This window comes from Rhinoderma darwinii, chromosome 1, assembly GCF_050947455.1.
Source record: "Rhinoderma darwinii isolate aRhiDar2 chromosome 1, aRhiDar2.hap1, whole genome shotgun sequence".
NCBI lineage: Eukaryota > Metazoa > Chordata > Amphibia > Anura > Rhinodermatidae > Rhinoderma > Rhinoderma darwinii.
Window position 1 is genome coordinate 338,166,168 of NC_134687.1, and position 25,959 is coordinate 338,192,126.

At 42.0% G+C, this 25,959-nt stretch overlaps 1 protein-coding gene across 3 annotated transcripts in view; it reads right to left on the reverse strand.

The window, feature by feature from the left end:
- The window catches only part of HAUS6 (HAUS augmin like complex subunit 6), a 95,903-nt gene that overhangs the window by 19,319 nt on the left and 50,625 nt on the right, over positions 1-25,959 (reverse strand). For all 3 annotated transcript variants that reach the window (XM_075825703.1, XM_075825712.1, XM_075825696.1), the window contains 2 exons: positions 20,032-20,211; positions 776-911 (listed from right to left, as the gene is read on the reverse strand). In XM_075825703.1, the coding sequence (XP_075681818.1) occupies positions 776-911; positions 20,032-20,211 (316 nt within the window). The remainder of the gene's footprint in view (positions 1-775; positions 912-20,031; positions 20,212-25,959) is intronic.

Genomic DNA, 25,959 nt, shown 5'->3' on the forward strand with positions numbered 1-25,959 from the left:
ACAGGGTGACCGACCTTCCTCATTTGTCCGTCAGCAGTCATGTGCTCCCATGTAGCCAAATCGGAGAAGAAGCGCTAAATCCCCACAAGTGGAGGAGAAAAAAAAAAAAGGCACTCCCAGCACTATACACATAGCCACAAAACGGCACCGCAGGTACGAACTGTCGAAAATGTTGATGCCGATCACAAGATTAAAAAATGATAGTCGGCCTCAGGACAACAGGTTAAATAAAAAAAAATAAAAAAAGCCTGTGAATTTAGGGGTCTGCAAAACCCAAAAAAGGAAGTGACCAGTAGGCATTGTCCAGGGGACTCTAGGTAATGTGGTCTGTCAGTGCTATACAAGCGGTGGCCTTGGGGAGGGAGATTAGTTGCAACACTCCCCTCTTCAGCCTCCATCTCAAAGGGTAAGGGGGAGACACTGGTGGGAGAAGTACTCCTTAGGCTGGTGGGGCCATAGGAGCTGACACTCTTCTCCCACTTGTTTTCATAGGCAGGGAGAAAGTGGTGCATTTGTAGGACACAGCGCACCAACCTTGGAGGGGACAACATGGAGACCGAAAATTAAAAAATAAAAGTTATATTCTGCTGCAATATAAGTAGTGTCTGCCTCCTGCAGACACTAAACGAAGACTGAATTGCTCAATGTCTGTAGATGTGGTATATCCTGTAAAAGGGGCCTCCTAGTGGCAACAGCATATACCTACAGTCTGTAGCCCAATAGAACAGACAAGAAAACAGTTTAGCAACAAAGCAGAGGAATAAAAGTAACTTACTCAAATTTTCTGGGGTCCGAGGAATCTCCTTTCTAGATAAGAAAGGATCTGAAGACAGCATGCCAATTAAATCATCAAGCTCCATTCCTCGACCAGACAGTGATCTTGGCGATTCATTAACTATGTAATCTGCAACCTAAAAGGGAAAAAAAAATATATAAAATAGTTTTAGGGGAGAATAGTCACCAAGGAAATGCAACTGCTATAATACTCAAGTCAGATTTGGGCAGTGCACAGAAGGCACAGTATTGTCTCCCTCACCCAATCTTCAGAAATCACAAGCATAAAAACATATTTAAGGAATTGTGAAATCCTCATAAAAGGGCTTCTGTTCTTTTAACCAGTTAGTGACTGCCAATACACCTTTTTACGGCAGCCACTAACGGGCTTTATTCTGATAAAACTCCCTGCTCTCAGCTACCGGAGGTAGACACACAATGTCCATAAATATACCACAATTGTGGAACCCCCCAGAAACAAATACACATACAAAAATACTTTTAAAACATAATTAAAAATGATCTATCCCAGACCATAAGCTATATACCAAAAATTTCCGTATAGAATCAATTAGATCAAATAGTCTGAAAACAAACAATAATGCACAGAGAGCGCAAGGTGAACACAATCCTAAATCTCCATGTAAAGGATACACAGCTCACACAATGGTAGGTTTGTGATTGTCAATACAAAATCACAGAGTGTAAAGCAACTATTACAATTACCTGTGGCTGGCATGATGGCCGCCTATGGTTTCCAAGGAAGATACCTCTATGCGCGTCACGAATTCTATACGGCAAATTTTGGTATCTAGCTTATGGTCTCCGAGGGATCATTTTTAATTATGTTTTAAAAGTATTTTTGTATGTATATTTAAGTTTTCTGGGGGGGGGGGGGGGTTCCACAATTTTGATATAAAAGTGTATATATATGGACATGGGGCAGTGCAGACAGTCCGTGAGTTTTGCGCAGCGTGTGTCCGCTGCGTAACTCACGACATGTTCTATATTTAGGCGTTTTTCGCGCATCACGCACCCATTGAAGTCAATGGGTGCGTGAAATCCACGCATGTCAGACGGAAGCACTTCCGTGCGAACAGTGTGATTCGCGCAACAGCTGTCAAACTGAATGTAAACAGAAAAGCACCACGTGCTTTTCTGTTTACAAACATCCAAACGGAGTGTCATAATGATGGTGGCTGCGCGAAACTCACGCAGCCGCGCATCATATGATGATGACACATGGAGCTGTTAAGTGCCTTTTGCGCAGTCAAAACGCCGCGTTTTTTGCGTGCGCAAAACCCACACGCTCGTGGAAATGAGGCCTTACACGAATATACTGCAATACAGAAATACTGCAGTATATTATAAAAGCGATCAAACAATTGCACAGTAAAGTCCCCTAGTGGGACTAAAAAAAAAAAAAATAGTTAAAGGAACAGTGTCATCACCCAAAATTTTTTTCATATGTTCAAGATGTTAGTGCTTTATTAAAAACGTTTATATTTATTTGTGTGTTTGTGTTTTACTTTTTCTTATTTTTACACTTTTTCTTCCCTATGGGGGCTGCCATTTTTTGTTCCATTTCTGTGTGTGTCGATTAACGACACATACAGACATGGAATACGGCAGCCACAGTCCCATAGGGACTGCGAACGGCTCCCGTCCCATTGACTGCAGTGTACGGCGTCTCTGTGGGAACTGCGCATGCGCCGCTCCCACACAGTCCTATTCGAAATTGGCGCCGTCCGTCGCCATTTTCCTGTGGACCGGAAGTCGCGGCCGGACAGTAATATTACTACTTCCGGTCGCGGCTTCCGGATTTGTGCACTTGCACCAGCGGCAGCAAACGGAGCGGACGGGCCGGAGGGAGCCGCGGCAGCAGGAGCAGGTAAGAGATTTCAATGTATGTTCGTGTTTGTGTGTGTTTACTACTGTATGTAAACCTACTACACTGTGGGTTAGCTCAAAAAATGGCGACACACAGTGTAGGAGGTTACATCGTTCAAACCCCTCGTTTATCCCGGCACTAGCCAGGATAAAGGAGGGGGGATGCTGAGAGCTCACTAGAGCGAGGGCTTTTAACCCAATGTTGCAATGCTGCAATTTTGGGAACAGCTCCATCTAGTGACCAAAAATGGGTAGTATTATAAATTAGAAATAATTTATAATATTTCCTGGACTCGTGCAAAAAAATAAAAAAAATTTGAACAATGTTTAATCACCCACACACTAAATGTTTAATTTTTAAAAAAAAAACATGTTTTTCTGGCAACACATTCCCTTTAAAGTTTATAATAAATAAAAAACACAAACAAAATACATATTCCCCTTACAAAGTGTTTTATGAAAAAACAAAAAATAAAGAAAGTTACACATATTTGGTAATGACACCAACTATAGAGATATTACGTTATTTAACCCCTTCCCGACATTTGACATATGGCTAGGTCATAGCCGGGTAGGGGGGTGTCAGTATGGAGCGGGCTCACTGAGTAAGCCCACTTCATACAATGCGGGTGTTGGCTGTATGGTACTTTACGGTAACAAGCGGGATCGCGCTCAAGTGCGATCCTGCTAGTTTAACCCGTTGAAAGGCACAGTCAATAGCAACTGCAGTATTTAAATAGAGGGGGGCAATTGCAGCTCATCGCGCCCCCCGCAATGCAATCGCGGGGTGGCGATGGTTGCTATGGCAGCCTGGGAGCCCAAAGAAGGCCCCAAGGTCTGCCATTTTTGGGCTCCTATTAAGCCCTCTGCCACAGCTTAATAGAAACCTGTCAGAAAGACTATATACTGCAAGCGATCGCTGGTTGAAATCCCCTTGGGGGGGGGGGGGGGGGACAAAAAAAAAAAAAAAAAAAAAAGTAAAGAATTTACTTTTTTTATGTAAAAAAGTTTTAAATAAAAAAACCTTTTCTTATTTTCCCTCTAATGCATTGCAAAAAAAAAATAAAAAAGGAAAAAAAAAATGCTAAACTTAAATCGGTATCGCCGCATCCGTAAAAGTCTAAACTAATATCATTATCAAACCCGCACGGTGTACGCTGTAAAGAAGCAAAAACACCAGAACCGCTATTTGTTTGGTCAACTCATTTCCACACAAAAAAAAAAAAATCAAAACCTTGCATGTTCCCCAAAACTGTAGCATTAAAAACCTACAGCTTATCACACAAAAAATAAGCCCTCATACCACGTCGACAGAAAAATAAAATTATGACTCACTTTGGCGACAAAATAAATTGTATTTTTTACACTACGTTTCTTCCTTGTAAAAGTAGTAAAAAACAGAACTATATACATTTGGTATTGCCGTAATCTTATTGACCCACAGAAAAGTTAACATGCCGTTTTAATTGCACGGTAAATGGCGTAAAAACGTAGTGCAAAAAAAAATAAAAAAAATTTAATTTTCTACCCCACAAATAATTTTTCTTCCCGTTTCCTAGTACATTGTATGGCACAATAAATGGCGCTAGAAAAAAAAAAAAATACAACTTGCCCCGCAAAAAATAAGCCTTCATAGGACTATATAGACGGAAAAAAATGTAAAAAAAATTATGGCTTTGGAAAGTGGAGGAAAAAGTGAAAATGAAAATTGTTCGTTGTGTGGGTTAACCCCTTCCTGTCGAACAGTGTAAAAAAAAATAAATAATAAAAATAAAAAAATCAATGCTAGTATAGCGGTTTTCTGTTCATCCTGCCCTACGAAAAATTTGAATAAAAGAAAAAAAAAAAAAAAAAGTCACCGCATGTACTCCAAATGGATACCAATAAAAACTACAATTCATCCCACAAAAGAAAAGCTCTCATACAGCTGCATATGCCGAAGAAAAAAAAAAAACAAAAAAAAAAAACGCATTTTAAAACAAAAAAAATTGCTTGGTCAATGAGGCCTAAAATAGGCTGGTCACTAATGGGTTAAACATACATAGACCACATACTTGTATATGTAATCTAAATAACGGTGGGAATTTATTAAGACTAATGTTTCAGACAAATCTTAAATGGGAACACCCATCTCGGACATTTATGGCATATCCAGATGATATGCCGTAAGTGTGCAATAGCTGCGGGACCTGCACCTCTACCTTCTCCCACAGGGCTACATAGAAGTGAATGGGAGTTATTTAAACAGCGTAGAAAGACTAAAACGCCGCCCCACCTAGTCTCTTTAGTTGAAGTTAGATTCACTCAGCTATTTACAACGCTCACATTCATCTTGTAGTGTTTCATGGCAGCTTTTAGAGATCATTCATAAAAGTAGAGACGCAATGAATATTGTGAAGCAGCTTTGGCTGAGCATCATTACCAGACAAAAATATAAAAATTAAAAAAAGTTATCCAGGTTTTAAATTCTCTAGAATATGCCACAAATATTACATTGGTGGGGGTCACAGTCTCAGCACCCTAGCAATCGGGACTGGCGACTGCTGTTATGGCAACAGGAGACACAATGGTCTCCTGCTCTGCCATTACGGAAGCCGATTAGGTCCCGCCGGGAGGCGAAGCCTAATCGGCTTGCGGTCAGTGAATGACAGGTAGTGCAATGTATTAGAAAAAAAAAAAATCTGACCGTTGGACCTTCAAGTCCCCTACTGGGACTTGAAGAAAAGTGCAAAAAATAAAAGTTTGAAAACAATAAAAGTTTCAAGTAATCAAATAAAACACAATCACCCTTTTACTCTTATCAAGTCCTTTATTATTGAAAAATAATAAACCATATGTATTTGGTATCGCCACGACCTGAGGTATCAAAATATTATATTATTTATTGCACGCGGTAAACAGCGTAAAAAAAAAAAAACAAAAAAAAAACTTTACCAGAGTTTGTTTTTTGGTCACTTTGCTCTACAAATATTAGAATAAAAAGTGATCAAAAAGTCGCACGTATCCAAAAATGGTACCTATAAAAACTATAGCTCGTCCCGCAAAAAACAAGCCCTCATACACCTCCGTCGACAAAAAAATTTAAAAGTTATGGTTCTCACAACTTGGCGACAGAAAAAAAATAAAATTACTTTTGTAAAAAATGTATTGTGCAAAAAAGTTGTAAAACATAAAAAAGTGCTATAAATTAGGTATCGTCGGAATCGTACTGACCCGCAGAATAAAGTTAACATGTAGTTTATAACGCATGGTGAACGCTGTATAAAAAAAAATGAAAAAAGCTGTGCCAGAATTGCGTTTTTTTTTGTTTACCTGGCATCCCAAAAAATAGGATAAAAGGTGATCAAAAAGTCACATGTACCCCAAAATGGTACCAATAATAACTACAGCTCGTCCCGCAACAAACCAGCCCTCATACCACTACGTCTATGAAAAATAAAATTAGTTATGGCTCCAATAAGTCAGGAAATAAAAAAATATGCAGTTGTGCAGGCCGAGGGGAACATTTCTTCTGTTTCAAGAGGCGATTTATCAAGGACCTAAAATTAGGGGACCAGGAAGGGGAGAGCCCAAACATATCCGCTGGAAGCGACGGTGCCCGTATTATACCAGGACAACACTTTCCCAGCAAAATTCCCCAAACTACAAAAGGTGCGGAGTGTGGACCAAAAGGGCGATAAGAAATGACACCATTTATCAGTGTGACACCGGCCTGTGCGGAAAGGATTGCTTCACAGCGTAACACACATCTATGGATTTTTTATTTTTTTTTATACCACCTGACTATGCCCCTTATATACACTCCGCCCCGCTTACATGTACCCCCACATTATAAATGGAAACACCAGCAATACTCAAACAAATATAGTACCAAGCAAAATCCGCTCTCCAAAAGCCAAATGGTGCAACCTCGGCTCTGAACCCTACAGTGTGCCCAAACAGCAGTTTCCTTCAACATATATGGCATCGTCATACCCGGGAGAACCCTTTTAACAATTTTTGGGGTGTGTCTCCACCGTCATAAGCTTGGCATGACATATTTGCCACTGAATGGCATATCTAGGGAAAAATATAAATTTTTAATTTGCACCATCCGCAGTGCATTCATTTATGGAAAAGACCTGTGGGGTGAAAATGCTCACTACACCCCTCAATAAATGCCTTGAGGGGTGCAGTTTCCATAATGGGGGTCACTTCTCAGGGGTTTCTTTTTATTATTTCACATCTGAGCCTCTGCAGTTGTGAACCAATACTTTGTAAATCGCCAAATTAGGCCTCTACTCCGCATGGTACTCTTCACTCCTGAGCCCTGTCATATGTCCAGGCAAAAGATTAGGGCCACATGTAGGGTGTTTCTAAAACCGGGAAACACCGCATAATAATTAGAGAGCTGTCTTATGGTGGCAAAAGCCGGGCACCACATATTGGCATATCTATGGAAAAAAATCCCATTTTCACTCTGCAACATCTACAAAACACCTGCAGGGTTAAAATGCTTACTACACCCCTTGGTAAATGCATTGAGGGGTGTAGTTTCCAAAATGGGGGTCACTTCTGGGGGGTTTCCACGGTTTTGGGCCCACAGGCGCCCAGAAACCAATCCAGCAACATCTGCACTCCAAATGGCGGTCCTTCCCTTCTGAGCCCTGCCGTTTGCCCAAACAGCAGTTTATGACCACATATGGGGTATTGCCGTACTCGGGAGAAATTGCTTTACAAATGTTGGGTTCTTTTTTTCCTTGGTTGAGAAAATGAAAAAAATTTGCGCTAAAGCTACGTCTTATTGAAGAAAAAGGACTGTTTTTATTTTCACTGCCTAATTGTAATAAATTCTATGAAACATCTGTGGGGTCAAAATGCTCACTACACCCCTAGATGAATTCCTCAAGAGGTGTCGTTTCCTAAATGGAGTCCCTTTTTGGGCGTTTTCATGGTTTTGTCCCCTCAGGGGCTTTGCAAATGTGACCTGGCCTCCGCAAACCATTCCTGCTAAATGTGATATCAAAAAGCCAAATAGTGCTCTTTCCCTTCTAAGCCCTGCCGTATGTCCAAACAGCCGTTTATTACCACATGTGGGGTATTGTTTTACTCGGGAGAAATTGCTTTACAAATTTTGTTGTGGTTTTTCTCCTTCAGTCCTTCTGGAAATGAGAAAAAAAATTAGCTAAACCTACATTTTCTTTGAAAAAATTTAGATCATTTTCACAGCCTACTTCCAATAATTTATGCAAAAAACCTGTGGGGTCAAAACGCTCACAATACCCCTAGATCATTTCCTCAATGGGTGTAGTTTCCGAAATGGGGTCACTTGTGGGGGGTTTCCACTGTTTTGTCCCCTCAGGGGCTTTGTAAATGTGACATGGCCTCTCAAACCATTGCTGCTAAATTTGAGCTCCAAAAGCCAAATGGCGCTCTTTCCCTTCTAAGCCCTGCCGTGTGTCCAAATATCCATTTATTACCACATGTTGGGTACTGTTTTACTCGGGAGAAATTGGTTTACAAATTTTGCGGTGCTTTTTCTCCTTTAGTCCTTGTGGAAATGAGAAAAAGAAAATTAAAAAAAATTGCTAAACCTACATTTTCTTTGAAGAAATGTTGATTTTAATTTTCACTGCCTACTTCCAATAATTTCTGTAAAAAACCTGTGCGGTCAAAATGCTCACTACACCCCTAGATAATTTCCTTGAGGTGTCTAGTTTCCCAGATGGGGTCACTTTTGGGGGATTTTTACTGTTTTGTCACTGCAAGAGCCCGTCAAACCTGACATGGTGCCTAAAATATATTCTAACAAAAATAAGGCCCCAAAATCCCCTAGGTGTTCCTTTGCTTCTGAGGCCGATGCTTCATTCCAGTAGCCAGCTACGGCCACATGTGGGATATTTCCTAAAACTGCAGAAACTGGGCAACAAATATTGAGTTGCATTTCTCTGGTAAAACCTTCTGTGTTATAAAAAAAAATTGTATTAAAAATGTATTTCTGCAAAAAAATATGAAATTTGTACATTTCACCTCTACTTTGCTTTAATTCCTGTGAAATGTGTAAAGGGTTAAGACATTTTCTAAATGCTGTTTTGAATACTTTGAGGGGTGAAGTTTTTAAAATGGGGTGACTTTTTGGGGGTTTCTAATATATAAGGCCCTCAAAACCACTTCACAACTGAACTGGCCCCTGTAAAAATAGCCTTTTGAAATTTTCTTGAAAATGTGAGAAATTGCTGCTAAAGTTCTAAGCCTTGTGAGGTCATAGAAAAATAAAAGGATGTTCAAAAAACGATGCCAATCTAAAGTAGACATATGGGTGATGTTAATTCGCAACAATTTTGTGTGGTATAACTGCCTGTCTTACAAGCAGATACATTTAAATTGAGAAAAATGCAAATTTTTGCAATTTTTCGCTAATTTTTGGTGTTTTTCACAAATACTGAACATATCGAGCAAATTTTGCTAGTAACTTAAAGTGCAATATGTCACGAGAAAACAATCTCAGAATCGCTTGGATAGGTGAAAGCATTCCGGAGTTATTACCACATAAAGTGACACATGTCAGATTTGAAAAATGAGGCCGTCAGGAAGGTCAAAAGTGGCTAAAGAGGGAAGGGGTTAAAGGGAATGGTCGCTAGAAATTTTATTATTTTTTTTTAGTTAAACAGTTAGTATATACACGATTAGACATTGTTCTAATTTTTTACATTTTTTCACAAGTCAGGAAATATTATAAATTAGATTCTAATTTATAACATCTCCATGTGCTGGTTACTAGAGGGAGCAATTCCCAAAATTGCAGCATTGGCATGTGGTAAAGCAACCTCATTGCTTTATGCTGCAAAATTGGAGAAGACACACTCGCTCTAGTGTGCTCAATTAATCCCCCTCCTTTATCCTGGCTAGTGCCAGGAGAAAGGAGGGGGTTGAATGTTCAAACCTCCTACACTGTGTGCCGCCATTTTTTGAGCGAATGCACAGTGTAGTAGGCTTACATACAGTGGTAATCACACAGTAAAACACAAACATACACAAACATAACTTATCTGCTCCTGCCGCCGCCTCCGCTCCTAGTCCTTGCTTCTGAACACCCGTCCGGAAGCCGCGACCGGAAGTAGTCATCTTACTGTCCGGCCGCGGCTTCCGGTCCACAAGAAAATGGTGCCGGATGTCGCTCGGCCGAAGACCTTCCTTTTGGACTGTGTGGAAGCGGCGCATGCGCCGTTCCCACACAGACGGCGTACACCATAGTGAATGTAACGGCTCCCGTTCACATTCTCTATGGGGCTGTATGTGCAGTATTCCATCTCGGTATGTGTCGTTAATCGACATAGAGATTAAAAAAAAAAAAAAAGGAGGCAGCCCCCATAGTGAAGTAAAAGAAAAAAGTCAAACACAAAAACACACAAATAAATAAAATGTATTTCATTAAACACACTAAAAGGACTTCCGGTTCCGGCGCTGGGATGTGAGGACGGAGCTGCATGAGCTCCTGAAGCCCTGATCCCCTAACCCATCTACGCCACACACCCGCAGGATATAAACACCCAGGCATTAGGAGGAGAGGTGGGGGACAAGAACCGGGAGGTTTATGGAGAGATATCTCCTCCGGAGCGGCAGCAGAGAGATCTCCTGTCCGGCCGAGCACAGCACACGAGGTGAGGGGCCATCCAAGATGGCGGCGCCGCTGCAGCCACCACTTTCACAGAGCAGGTCTCAGAGCCCAGAAATTCAGAGGGAAATGCTATCGCCGTCGGTAATGACTGACTCACAGATTGATTATCGGAAGCTGGCAATTGAGGTAGCTACCCAACTGGCCCCCGACATCAGAGAATCCTTAATAGCCACAGTCACAACAACGCTCCAAAAACTCCAAAATGAGGTGACATCTCATGGCAATCGACTAGATGAATTGGAGCAGCGGGTTGGTCTCATGGAGGATGAATCAGCAGGGGCACATACCTGCATTAGAGACCTAATGCGAGATAACACAAAACTCAGAGACCGCTTAGAAGATCTTGAGAATCGGTCCAGAAGAAACAATTTAAGGATAGTGGGACTGCCTGAGCATATTAGACCGCAGCTCCTCCAGGGCATCTGCGAGACGGAGTTACCAGAAGCGCTAGGTCTGACCAGATCTTGCAGAGTGGAAAGGGCACACAGAGTGGGCCCCCCTGGTCCGAGCACCAACGCCAAAGGAGAGCCGCAAAGCAGACCGCGCCAGGTGATCATGCGGTACTTGGATTACAATGACAAAGAGGAACTTTTGCGCACTTTCAGGAACCGTAATACCCCTTTGCATATAAGGGTGGCAAAAGTCATCCTGTTTGCAGATTATTCGGCAGAAGTCACAAGGCGGCGGAGAGCATTTGGAGGGGTTTGCACCTCCCTCTACAAACGCAAAATTAAATTTCAGCTACAGTATCCGGCCACTTTGAGGATCATGCAGACGGATGGCGCCACCAAGGTATTCCACAATCCTGAGGAGGCGGCATTATATGTAGACAAGATCCCTGGACTTCGGGGCCCTAGACAATCGGGAGAGGAGACGGCGAGTCAAGGTACAGGAGGGGAAGGTCCCCCGTACACCAGTTTCTTCACCGAGGGACTGTACATGGTCAGATATCGCCCGCAATTCCACTTCCTCACCCAAGCAACAACGGGCAGAATCGTCGAAGATGCCACATCGACAACGCTCAGAAAACCGGCTTGCAACCATCCCGGACTGATAAGTATCGCATAGAGGCTCCATGAGCGCATTTGATTGTGCCTTATATATTTATGTGGCAATTGGTTCTGGTGGGATATTATGCCGACAAAATTCCTGCTATAATAGGCATAAGCACTTGTACCCGTGTTGTATAGGAAGCCCAACTTATTTTGATACTTTAAAAATTAAAATGTGAAGTTCCAGTATATCACGAAAAGATGGCGGGAAGGGGAGGGGGGGAGGGGTCACAGACCAGAAAAAAGTGAAGTTATGTATGCCAATTTAAAGTTTGTCTCACAGGAAATGCTGGTGACATTCCTGGATGGGCATTTTGTTGTTAAAGGTTGTGCCAATTCTCTGGCACCGAATGTAAATGTTGTTATTGTAATGTTGGGAGCAATCTGGAGCAGACGCCGCCGGGCGGCTACCAAGGCAGCAAAGCACGCTTGCCTAGAATTAGATATTTATGACCAGTCAATTGTGAACCTTTTCGGAACGCCCACTTTATGCAGCTGACCTCGTGGAATGTAAAGGGGCTCAGGTCCCCTAACAAGAGAATGATGGTACTCAGTCACTTAAAAAAACTCCATACGGACATCGCTCTTCTTCAGGAGACACATTTGGAGGAGAGCGACTTCCACCGCATGAAAAAGTTGTGGGTGGGCCAAGTATACGGCTCTTCAGCTTGTGGCCGTAAAGCGGGGGTACTTATTTTAATAAATAGAAACCTGGTACATGAGGAAATCCACACTGATGCAGATAAGGAAGGGCGACTGCTCCATATTACTCTAAGCACACCATGTGGGGTATTAAGCATTTATAATGTGTATGGACCTAATAGTGATAATATTGCGTTTTTCAATGGTTTGGAAAGGGCCCTTATGTCAGATAATGTCCAGCACAAAATAGTGGGAGGTGACTTTAATTCAGTTTCTGATCACAAGGTGGATAGACGCACACACAGTTCACAAAGCACGGGATCCATTCCAACAGGGGCTCCCAGAAAACAGGACCGAGTGTTGGGACCCCTGATGGAAAGAACACACTTAATAGATCCCTGGAGAAGGGGTAACCCGGACGCCCGGGAATTTACACATTACTCCCACGCTCAACAGTCCTGGTCCAGGATTGACTACCTCTTAATATCCAACACTACAACCGAGGCTGGGGGCCGCTGAGATAGGGGACCTAGTGATCTCAGATCACGCCCCGGTACGAGTAGATTTTCAGGAAATATATCCCAGAGGATCAGACTTCATATGGAGATTCCCGGCTCATTTAGCAACTGATGACACCTTTGTGAGACAGCTAAGAGGGTGGTGGTTAGAATACACGTCGACGAATTCAGAACACAGAGATGACCCCTCACTGTACTGGGATACGGCCAAGGCAGTGCTGAGGGGGAGGATAATGGCGTATACTGCCAGCAAAAAACGGGAAATAACACAAAAATGTAATGCTTCTAGTGCTACACTGAGGGCAACCTATACAGCATATTTGGCACACCCTACATTAGATGCTAGACAGGCCTGGATTCAGGCAAAACACTCTTTTGACGAGTGGGCAGCTCAGAAAGAAACAATGCATACTCAAGACTTTGAAGCTACTTTACATAAATTCGGAAGTAAGGCGGGTAAACTTTTGGCCAATATGGCTCGAGGAAAGCGCTCAGTGCAGCACATAGCGAAATTAAGGGATCATAATGGGCGAGAAACATGCGATCCAACTAGTATTAATTCCATCTTGGCTAAATTTTATGAGGAGCTATACTCTGATACATCTTCCCTTTCATTGACAGACACACTGTTAGACAAGGTCACTTTACCGGTCATCTCCGCGGAACAGTTGCAACTTCTAAATGCCAGGGTCACAAGGGAGGAGGTGGATGAGGCAATAAGAAACCTTAAAAATAGTAAGGCGCCTGGCCCAGATGGGCTGACCGGCGAATTTTTTAAAGTAATGCGGGAACAGATTACGGAGACTTTGGTCTCCTTGTTTAACAATGCTCTGGGAGAGGAGGGGTTACCACCATCAGCAGACACATCTTATGTGAAATTATTGCTTAAACCTGGAAAGGACCCCCTACTACCAGGATCATACAGACCCATATCGCTCATAAACGTGGACGCTAAACTCCTTTCCAAAATCATAGCTGATAGGTTAGCAAATATAATGCCGTTCCTCATAGCCCCAGAACAAGTAGGTTTTATTAAAGGTAGGTCGGCGGTCACCAACATTAGGACGGTTCTGGCAGTGCTAGATAGAGTACAGCATAACCCATTTCCGGGGGAACATTCGGCTTTACTTTTACTTGACGCGGAGAAAGCTTTTGACAATGTCCGTTGGAATTGGTTGGATGCTGTCCTGGATAAGATGGAAATAACGGGGGCATTCAGGATATTATTACACCACATATACAAAGACCCTAAGGCTAGAATCTCCACACCAGGCTCTCTGTCTAAACCATTCCGTCTATGTAAAGGTACAAGACAGGGGTGCCCGCTATCGCCACTGTTGTTCAATCTGGCTTTGGAGCCGCTGGCACGTTATCTGGCGTCATCCAATTTATATACGGGCATAAGGGTGGGGGAGATGGAGGTCAAGGAAACGTTGTTTGCAGATGACATCTTGTTATTTCTCGCAGACCCCCTTAAAGATGTTCCGCGTATCTTCCAGGCATTGAACGACTTTGGGAGCTATTCAGGGTACAAAGTTAACACGTTAAAATGCCAGTTATTAGATTTGGGAACGCAGGACCCAGCATATAGGTGGTCCCTAGCCTCCCTGGATGTTGAGATGGCTAAGTCAAACATTACTTATCTGGGTATTAAAGTGGGTCGGGCACCCAACTCGCTGTATGATCTAAATTATCCCCCCCTTATACAAGATATCCAAGCAGATCTTCTGAGATGGCACAGTCTACCTCTATCACTGATGGGAAGGAGCTGTTTGATCAAAATGTCAGGATTTGCGAAATTACTCTACCCGCTCCAGACTATCCCACTTCTGGTCAAGCACGCAGATATCAATACACTCAACTCATCATTTACCAAATTCATATGGGGGGGGAAGAAACCAAGAATAGCGCTCACGAAACTCATGATGAGGAAGGCGGAAGGAGGGGTCAATTTCCCTAACATTCGGGGTTATAACCTGGCCTGCTTGAGTAGACATCTGCTAGATTGGAAACACAACACAGAGTTCCACTCCAATACTAGACTGGAGAGACAGCTAGCAAAACCTTGGGATCTCATGGCTCTGGTACACACAACGTTCACTTGTCTCCCAAAGATCGTCAAGAAATCATCTCTGTTACGAGATACCATCATTGCCTGGAAGGTATTGCGCAAACACTATAACCTCTCTTATCGCATTTCAAAACATATGCCCTTATGGCAGCACCCAGAGTTTGCAGCAGGAAGATCTAACAAACTAATGTCAGAATGGAGGGAGAAAGGGGTAGCGACTCTGGGGGATATGTTCCACGCGCAGGATAAGAGGTGGTTAACCTTGCAGGAGCTCCAGAATAAATATGTTTTTGTTCGGCATCAGCACTTACAGTACTTACAAATAGTTAATCACTGTAAAACTAAACTTGCGGATGTAGCGGATGAGGTCCCCCCCAACCTGTTTGATTCATGGTTCACGGACAATCACAGACACTCCATTTCCCAATTATATAGTACACTCAGACCATCACTAGTGAAGATGTCCCCGGGGCAGGCCTTTGGGAGATGAGAAAAACTGTTTAATTTACCAGGCATTGAAAAGCATATTGAAAAAGGGCTGGTGGATTTCAGGGCACACGTGCACAACGAAAACTGGAGGGAAACTCATTTGAAGATCATTCACCAAGCAATATATGCATTTACCTTGGCCCCCTCCGCCTCGCAACCAGATAGGAAAACGTCATGCCCTAGATGTAATATCTCAAAGACAGACATGTATCATGGCCTTTGGGCGTGTGCACATATTCAGCCATTCTGGGGGGAGATAACATCCTTATTGCAGCAGGTGGGCAGGTTCCATGGGAATTTAGGGCCAATGGAGGTCTTATTCCATATACAACATGATGGAGAATTAGAAGAGACAGAAACGACACATTTAGCTCCCATGGCCCATGCCACACTGATTGTGGCAAAGAGGTGCATACTCCAAAACTGGCTTGTAGCTGAAGTACCGACTCAGAACATGGTGGTCCAGGGGTTGAGGAAACTGTTTTATCTAGACCGCATTGGTATATTACAGAATAAAGACACGCAGAGCAAAAAATTCTTTGAGAAATGGAAGCTTTTCCTCACAAAATATTTCACCAGTGAAGAACGAAGGGACATCATAGATCCGTTTACGGGAACGTCATGGTACTTGATTGAAGATCTTAAGGGCACTTTAGGGGCACTGAAAATATCACGGGAGTAAAGCATATATATCCTCTGGGATTTCTTTATTCTTGCGGACTAGCTGCCTGAGTTGGTGAACTGCTTCACGAAGCTCCAATTGTTATGTATGCTCCCATTTCTTATTTGTTCTGTGTATTGTTTAGTTATGTTAGTTAGGCAGATATGCAAAGTTATGTAACAATGTTTACAGGAATACCCGACATGTGGGGTTAAAGGACGGGAAGGATGGAGGAGATGAAGGAGGGCTGATAGCCCATGGGGAATAACTTCCAAGATCAAACCTAGTTTGCTAGGAAGCATTCACTATCACATGTTCATTTATACATTTTTTGTAATGTTTATTATTATGGCAATGCATTACTGTATGATGTGTGTTTTTTTTGTGTTGAAAAAATTCAATAAAAATATGTTTAAAAAAAAAAAAAACACACTAAAAGCAAATGGATATAAAAAAAAAAAAAAGGACGCAGCCTAGTTTGGGCCTTAAAGGAACAGTGTCACCCAAATTTATTTTTTTTAAGATGTTAGTGCTTTATTAAAAACGTTTGGATTAATTTGTGTGTTTGTGTATTACTTTTTTTTATTTTTACACTTTTTCTTCCCTATGGGGGCTGCCATTTTTTTTTCCATTTCTGTATGTGTCGATTAACGATACATACAGACATGGAATACGGCAGCTCCAGTCCCATAGAGACTGCGAACGGGGCCCGTTCCATCCACTATCGTGTACGCCGCTGTGTGGGAACGGCGCATGCGCCGCTCCCACACAGTTCAATTTGAAATGCGCGCTGTCCGGCGCCATTTTCCTGTGGACCGGAAGTCGCGGCCGGACAGTAAGATTACTACTTCCGGTCGCGGCTTCCGGACTTGTGCACATGGAGCAGCGGCAGCAGACGGAGCGGATGGACCGGAGGGAGCGGCGGCGACTGGAGCAGGTAAGTTATTTCTATGTATGTTCGTGTTTCAGTGTGTGTTTACTACTGTATGTAAACCTACTACACTGTGTGTTAGCTCAAAAAATGGCGACACACAGTGTAGGAGGTTAGACCGTTCAAACCCCTCGTTTCTCCCGGCACTAGCCAGGATAAAGGAGGGGGGGATTCTGAGAGCTCACTAGAGCGAGGGATTTTTACCCAATTTTGCAGCATAAAGCAATGTGGTTGCTTTACCACATGCAATGCTGCAATTTTGGGAATGGCTCCATCTAGTGACCAATGCTGGGAAATATTATAAATTGAATCCAATTTATAATATTTCCTAATTTGTGGAAAAAAAATAAAAAAATTAGAACAATGTTTAATCACCTACACACTAATTGTTTAACTAAAAAAAAAACCAAAAAAACATGTTTTGCTGGCAACACATTCCCTTTAAGGCTCAGAGCCCATTTTTTAAAGCTGGCATTTCACTTTATGTGGTAATAACGTCGGAATGCTTAAACCTAGCCAAGCGATTCTGAGACTGTTTTCTCGTGACACATTGGGCTTTAGGTTAGTGGTAAAATTTGGTCGAAATATTCAGTGTTTATTGGTGAAAAATTGCAAAAATTTAGAGAAAATGTAGAAAAAAAAAAAGCATTTTTCAGAATTTAAATGCATCTGCTTGTAAAACAGATGGTTATACCATCCAAAATAGTTACTAATTCACATTTCCCATAGGTCTACTTTAGATTGGCATCGTTTTTTGAACGCTCTTATTTTTCTTGGACGTTACAAGGCTTAGAACTTAACCAGCAATTTCTCATTTAAGAAAATTTCAAAAGCCTTTTTTTTTTTTTAAAGGTGCCTGTTCAGTTCTGAAGTGGCTTTGAGGGGCCAAAGTATTAGCAACCCCCATAAAACACCCCATTTTAAAAACTAGACCCCTCAAAGTATTAACAGCATTTAGAACGTTTTTTTGCCTTTTTTTTTCCAACTCTAGGCATTTCACAGGAATTTTAGCATAGAGGTGAAATTTGCTGAATTTAAATTTTAGTAAATTTTTTTTCTTTAACACAGAAGGTTTTACCAGAGAAACACTAAATATGTATTGTCCAGATTCTGCAGTTTAGAAATGTCCCACATGTGGCTCTAGTGTGCTCGTGGACTAAAACAAGCCCCAGAAGCAAAGCACCTAGTGCATTTTGAGGCCTTTTTGTTTTATTAGAATATATTTTAGGCAGCATGCCAGGTTTGAAGGTGTTTAGGTGCCAAAACAGTAGGAATCCCCCAAAAGTGACCCCATTTTGGAAACTACACCCCTCAAGGAAGGAATTTATGGTTGTTACCATTTTGACGCCAGTTTTTACACAGCACGTATTTGAATTGGGCTGTGAAATGAATGACATCTTATTGCAAAAAAATGTAATTTTTTTTAAATCAAAATGTCTTATTTTCACAGGGTATAAAATAATCAATTTTGCTGCCCAATTTGTCCTGAGTGCGGCAATACCCCATTTGTTGTGATAAACTGCCGTTTGGGCCCATGGGAGGGTTCAGAAGGGAAGGAACACCATTTGGCCTTCAGGGGAATTTCTGGTGCGAAGTCATGTATGCAGAAGCCCCCGAGGTACCAGTACAGTTGAAATCCCCGAGAAGCGACCCCGTATTAAAAACTACACCCCTTAAGGCATTCATCTAGGAAGTGTAGTGAGCATTTTGACCGGAGACATACACCCCATAAACTAATGTGGGTTCTCCTGGGTACGGCAATACCCTACATGTGGCGGTTATCCGCTGAATGGGCACACAGCAGGGCTCAGAAGGAAAAGATGAGGGGGGGATAAGCTGTGCAGCGTGCATCAGGGTAAGTAAAACTGGAGTAGATTAAAAATCAAGGGATGTAGAATACATAAAACACTTTCATACAGAGCCCTGGTTTTTCGGGTCACATTTATATATTGTGTGCTTCCTTATCCCCCTCTTATAGCACACTTTGCACCTCTTGACTTTTGCCCTTCTTGCCAGTTTGGGGAACTTCTCCTGGAAAGTGTTGCCCTGGTACAGTGTGTGGCCTCGCTTCCAGAAGTACTGGGTGCCCCCCTTCTTGGTCCCTAAAGATTAGGTAATCACCTCTTGAAATTCCAGGAAAGTTCCCGTCTGGCCTGCACATAGACGTAGCACGTACGCATTGTACAAGACCATCTGTATGATGTGCACGGCCAGCTTCTTATACCACACCGCATGGCGCTGTAGGGCTTCAGGACTTGACCTGACAAGTCCACCCCTCCCATGTACCTATTGTAGTCCAGGATGCAGTCTGGTTTGGGGGTCTCTGTAATGGTACAGGGACGTGGGGACTGGTGTGGCCATGTATTGTCGTCAATACAAGGACATCTCTCTTGTCCTTGTACTCGATACAATATGTTGCTGCTAGATTGTGCCCTGCTCTCACCCCTTCTGAGTGTTTGCTCAAGCAGAGTCTTAGGGAGGTCTCTCAGATTTCTTCTAGCAGTGCGGTAATCGACTGAAGCACCTGCCTCCAAAGCAAAGGTGCACCTAGTGGATTTTGAGGCCTCCTTTTTATTACGCACCATGTCCGGTTTGAAGAGGTCTTGTGGTGCCAAAACAGTGGAAACCCCCCAAAAGTGACCCCATTTTGGAAACTAGACCCCTTTAGCAATGCATTGTAATTTTCATGGGGTGTATGCAAATTTTTATTCTATTTCTAAGAGGCGTGGTGACTAAAACACCGCAATTCTTCTATGGGTTCTTATTTTTTTTACCGCGTTCACCGTGCACTATAAATGAAATTCACTTTATTCTGCGGGACGACAAGATTACGGCGATACCATATGTTTAGTTTTTTTTATGTCTTATGGTGTTTGCACGATAAAATACTTTCTGTAAAAAATAATTGACTTTTTGTGTTGCCTTATTCTAAGCGCCATAACTTTATTTGCCCATGAAGAAAGCCGTGCGAGGACTTGTTTTTTGCGTAACTAACTGTAGTTTCGATTCTGGTTGCCATAGTAGCCATCGCCGCCCACTATCATGGATCGGGCCGTCGATCGTGGCTTAACCCTTAAGAAGCAGCGATCGCTATTGAACGTGGTTTCTAAGGGGTTAATCGGCGGAGCACATTGAGCGGTGATGGTCTGCTGTCTGAAACAGCAGCTTTCACAGCTCGTGAACGCGCCGGCGGAAAACGGCGCTGCATTTACTCCATGACCTACTATTAGGTCACTGAGCGCGAATGCTCTAGTTAGTATGACCTAATAGTAGGTCATGGAGCGTTAAGGGGTTAATACTACACTAGAATTACTTGAAAACGTAATCAAAACAAGGAGTTTCAAACCTGTTGCACAAGCTGTAGATGTGAAGCACTCTTAGCATCCGGTTTACATGGTGTTGGCGTATGCTGTAGTAAGCGGTTTGCAGGAGATTTCCAGCTGGTGTCTGATCTTTTCTGCACTGAAGAGGATGGAGTTCTTTGTACAAAACGCTCTCTTCCATTAGAGGTAGGTGTCAGCAATTCCTGTTAAAGAGCAATATTTAACACCTTATATATCATCGTGGTAGTACATTTTAGCCCAAAAAGTACACTTCAAAGTTGACCCGTCAACTTTCCCAACAGGTTTCATGCAAAAACTAGCTGAGCATTTTGGCTTTTTTTTTTTTATATAAGGGTATGTGCACACACACACTAATTATGTCCGTAATTGACGGACGTATTTCGGCCGCAAGTCCCGGACCGAACTCAGTGCAGGGAGCCGGGCTCCTAGCATCATACATATGTACGATGCTAGGAGCCCCTGCCTCTCCGTGGAACTACTGTCCCGTACTGAAAACATGATTACAGTACGGGACAGTTGTCCTGCAGAGAGGCAGGGACTCCTAGCATCGTATATAACTATGATGCTAGGAGCCCGGCTCCCTGCACTATGTTCGGTCCGGTACTTGCGGCCGAAATACGTCCGTAAATTACGGACGTAATTAGTGTGTGTGCACATACCCTAACTCTACATTGTTCTGTTCTTCGAATAAATTCCTAGGAGGAACAATTTCTAGGATACACCCCTAGATCGCCTAGAAATTTACGAGTGTCAAAAGGAACAGTACACTACAGTAATAATAATAATAATAATAATAATAAGTGTTCCAACTCATGGAGAAAACTGGTCTACTGAAATAGACATGTTCGGAAAGGTAACACGTCTAACATTCATCACAAGATAGCCATTAGAGTCTTAGGCAGGACTGGGTTGACAGCCTGGGACCTATCACAATGCCAGTGCTGATGGGATAAAAGAGACCCCCTCCAATAGATCAAATCAGTGTTGATTAGGACATCTGAGGGATTAACCCCTTCCCGCACCTTGACGTAACTGTACGTCAATGTGTGCAGTAAGTTCGCGCACCTTGACGTGCAGTTACGTCTTGCTTTGACAGTTAACCACCGCGCGGCGCTACAGCGCAGCGGTGGTTAACCGTGCAGGGTGTCTGCCCTGCATTCCCCGTTGCCGATCAGCGGCCTATCGCCGCTGATTTCGGCAGTTAACCCCTTAATTGCGGCGTTCAATTTGAACGCCACAATTAAGGTGTTTAGCGCCGATCGGCAGCCCCCATGTGAAATCACGGGGGCTGGCGATCGTACCCATGGCAACCGGATGCCAGACAATGGCTTCCGGGTTGCCATGTACAGAAGCCTATGAGGACCACCCGGAGGGTGGTCGTCGTAGGCTTCCTGTCAGTGTGACTGTTACGTCACAATGACAGTTGGAATGCATTACACTACGTGTGTAGTGTAATGTATTCCAGCAGCGATCAGAGCTGCAAGTCTAAGTGTCCCCTAGTGGGACAAGTAAAGAAAGTAAAAAAAATAAAATAATGTTTTAAAAAAAAAGTGTAAAAATAAAAAGTTAAGTGACATAAACATGAACTGCTTTTTTCCTATAATAAGTCTTTTATTATAGGAAAAAAAATGAACACGTAAAAAAAAAAAAGTACACATATTTGGTATCACCGCGTTCGTAACGACCCCAACTATAAAACTATAATATTATTTTTCCCGCACGGTGAACACCGCAAAAAATAAATGAAAAACAATGCCAGAATCACAATTTTTTGCTCACCACCCCTCCCAAAATATACAATAAAAAGTGATCAAAAAGTCGCATGTACGCCAAAATTGTACCGATACGAACTACAACCCGTCCCGCAAAAAACAAGCCCTTGCACAAGTTTTTTATTTTTCAGTCAAAAAAAGCTATGGCTCTCAGAATATGGTGACAAAAAATTATATAATAAATAATTTATTTTCTAAATAAGTTTTTATTGCGCAAACGCTGCAAAACATTAAAAAAACCTATATAAATATGGTATCGCCGTAATCGTACCGACCCGCAGAATAAAAGATAATGGTCATTTATAGCCCAGGGTGAACGCTGTAAAAAAAAGAAAAAAAAGAAAAAATATCATTGTCAGAATTGATGGTTTTTGGTCACCTTGCTTGCCGAAAAATGGAATAAAAAGTGATCAACAAAATCGCATGTACCCCAAAATGGTACCAATGAAATCTACAGATTGTCCCGCAACAAATAAGCCCTCACGCAGCTCTGGTGGTGAAAAAATAAAAAAGTTCCGGCTCCCAGATTATGGCGATGCAAAATGTGCAGAGCGTTCCAAAAGCGGATAAAATTGGGTGCCATTTATAATATAAGTGCAACACTGGCCACATATCTGCGGTTTATTTACCCATTATATCCTCTTATTATGCCCCTGATGTACTCTGCCCAACCTACACATGTCCCCACATTATAAACTGAAATACCAGCAAAACGCCAGAGCTTCTACCAAGCAAAATCTGCGCTCCAAAAGCCAAATAGAGTCCCTCCCTTCTGAGCCCTACAGTCTGCCCAAAAAGCCGTTTACGTCCACCGATATGGCATCGCCATACCCGGGAGAACCTGGTTAATATTTTATTTGTGGCACAAACTGGACACAACATATAGTGCACTAAAATGGCACATCAGTGGAACATTTTAATTTTTACTTTCCACCATCGGCTGCACATTAAACCCTTCGCGCACCATGACTTAATAGCATGTCATGGTGTGGGGGGGGGGGGGTGATGTATGGAGCGTCTCACGCGCTAAGCCCGCTCCATACGCTGCGGGTGTCAGCTGTGTATTACAGCTGATAGCCGGGACTAACAGACAGAAACAGCGATCGCGCTGTTACAGGACCATGTAAAAATGACAATATACTGCAATACATTAGTATTGCAGTGTATTCTACCAGTGATCTAACGATCGCTGGTTCAAGTCTCCAAAAAATGGTACCAATAAAAACTACAGCTCGTCCCGCAAAAAATAAGCCCCCACACCACTCTATTGATGGAAAAATAAAGAAGTTGTGGCTCTCGGAATGCAGGGAGGGAAAACGAAAAAGCAAAACATGAATCAGTCCGGAAAGGGTTAATTATTTTCTAATGAACACACATTTATGACCACATGTGGGGTATTGCTGTACTCAGGAGAAATTGCTTCACAAGTGTTGGGGTGCATTTTCTCCTTTATGAAATTGAAAAAAATTCAACATTTTAGTGGAAATAATGTTGATATTAATTTTCACGGCCCAATTCTAATAAATTCTGCAAAAGACGTGTGAGGTCTAAATGCTCACTATACCCCTAGATAGATTCCTTAAGTGGTGTAGTTTCCCAAATGGGGTTACTTTTGGGGGGCTTCCACTGTTTCGGTCTCTCAGTGGCTTTGCATATTCAACATGACACCCAAAAACTATTCCAGCTAAATTTGAGCTCCAAAAGCCAAATGGTGCCCGTTCCCTTCTAAGCCCCGGTGTGGGTCCAAACAGCAGTTTATTACCACATATGGGGTATTTACGTAATCAGGAGAAATTGTTTTACAAAATGCTGGGGTGCTTTTTCTCCTTTATTCCTTGTCAAAATTAAACATTTCTAAGTTCTTACAGAAAAAAAATAAGTAGATTTTTACCTTTACAGACTAATTCCAATGACTTCAGCAAAACAACTGTGGGGTCAAAATGCTAACTTTACCCCTAGAAAAATTCCTTGAGGGGTGCAGTTTCCAAAATGGGGTCACTTTTGGGGGGTCTTTACGGTTTTGGTACCACAAGACCTATTCAAACCTGACATGGTGCCTAAAATATAGTCTTAAAAAAAAAAAAAAAAAAAGAAGAAGGAGGCCCCAAAATCCACTAGGTGCTCCTTTGCTTCTGTGGCCTGTGTTTCAGTCCATTATCGCACTAGGTCCATATGTGGGATATTTCTAAAAACTGCAGAAACTGGGCAATAAATATTGAGTTGCATTTCTTGGGTAAAACCTTCTGTGGTACAGAATTTTTTATTACAAATGAATTTTAGAAAAAATAAAATAAAAATGAAATTTGTAAATTTCACCTCTACTTTGCTTTAATTCCTGTGAAACACCTGAAGGGTTAAAACACTTTCTGAATGCTGTTTTGAATGCTTTGAGGGGTGCAGTTTTCAAAATGGGGTGATTTATGGGGACTTTCTAATATATAAGGCCCTCAAAAGGCACTTCAGAACTGAACTGGTCCCTGAAAAAATAGGCTTTTGAAATTTTCTTGAAAATGAGAAATTGGTGCTAAAGTTCTAAGCCTTGTAACGTCCTAGAAAAATAAAAGAATGTTCAAAAAATGATGCAAACATAAAATATAAACAAGTATTTTGTGTGGTATTACTGTTTTACAAGTAGATGCATTTAAATTTAGAAAAATGCTAATTTTTGCTAGTTTTCTCTAAATCTTGGTGTTTTTTTTTACAAATAAATATTGAATTTATCGACCAAACTTTTTCCCTAACATAAAGTACAATATGTCACGAGAAAACATCTCAGAATCACTTGGATAGGCAAAAGCATTCCGGAGTTATTACCACATAAAGTGACACATGTCCGATTTGAAAAATTGGCTTCATCCTGAAGGGGTTAAGCATAAAGATGGTGTTTTTGTGATCTTTGGCCACATCAGGTTTGTGGCCGTCATTCACAGTCGTAGTCTATTCAAGGGAAACTAACTTTTCAGAGAACTTGTGCTAATCTAATAGTATAGCAGATATAGATCAACTGTACTTTTACTGTTAAAATTTTGTTTTATCCATGCAATTTGTGTCAAGTTACTGCCACTAGGTGTCTTCCTGTACCGTCTACCTCCTGTTGCCAAGCAAAATTAATCCCTAGTTAAAGCAGATCAGGTAATGTAATTTTCCTGTAACATCCACAGCAGCAGTTCTGGAAGGAAGGCAGATTTCAAGGGGCTTCCTGAGACATCTGCAGTAACAACGAGAACCATAACCTCTTGGGCAGATATGGGGCTAGAAGAATCTTTGCTCCATCCACCAACCCCTTGGTAATTAGGAAATGGAGGAAAAGCATACAGAAGCTTGCCCTTCTATGTCTGAGATATAGCATTTACTCCTGTTGGATTCTCTTATAAAAATTTCTTTACCTTCCTGTTCTTCTTGGTCGCACATAAGTCGAATAGCAGCAGTCCACATTTTCCTGAGGTTTTTGAAAACCTGTAGATTAAAACACCAATTCTCCAGGAAACAATGTTTGTCTACCAGGTATTCCTTCTTGAATGTGCCTGGGCCCATTTGACTGCTGGAATTAAAGATGTTTGTAACCCCGACATTCTCTTACTGAAGCAGATGTTTGATAGCTGAAGAAAACCACTGAATTAATGAAGCTCTTCTGTGGAAGAAAAGACTACATTTCCACAGAATCCCTAGAAATAAATATTTCTGATTGTTCTGGATTCAGGTCTGATTTGTCTACATTGATCAGCCATCACAGGAATGACAATTGAGTAGTTTTCAGATGGGAAATAAAACTTCTGTCCTGAACCTGCTGAAATAGATCATCCAAGAATGGGATAATTAGGTGAAGATCCCAGGGGCTGACGAGAGGCCAAGTGGTAGGGCCTGGAATGGAATACGATGAATGTCTCTATTCAGTCACCACAAAGCTTCGGGAATCTGGATGTATTAGAACTTGAAAATATGTGGGTCTATCAAGGAAGCATTAGGGCTTGGGCAGACTGATTCTAGAATCAATAGTCTCCATCTTGAATATTCTGTATTGAATATTTTAGTTCAGATGCCTAAAGTTTATTATAACTCTGAATCTTGTATTTGGTTTGTTAACTAGTAACAGTTGAGAATAACCCTGGTTGAACTGAAAATCCTGAACTGGAACAATGACCCGATCTTGAAGGATTT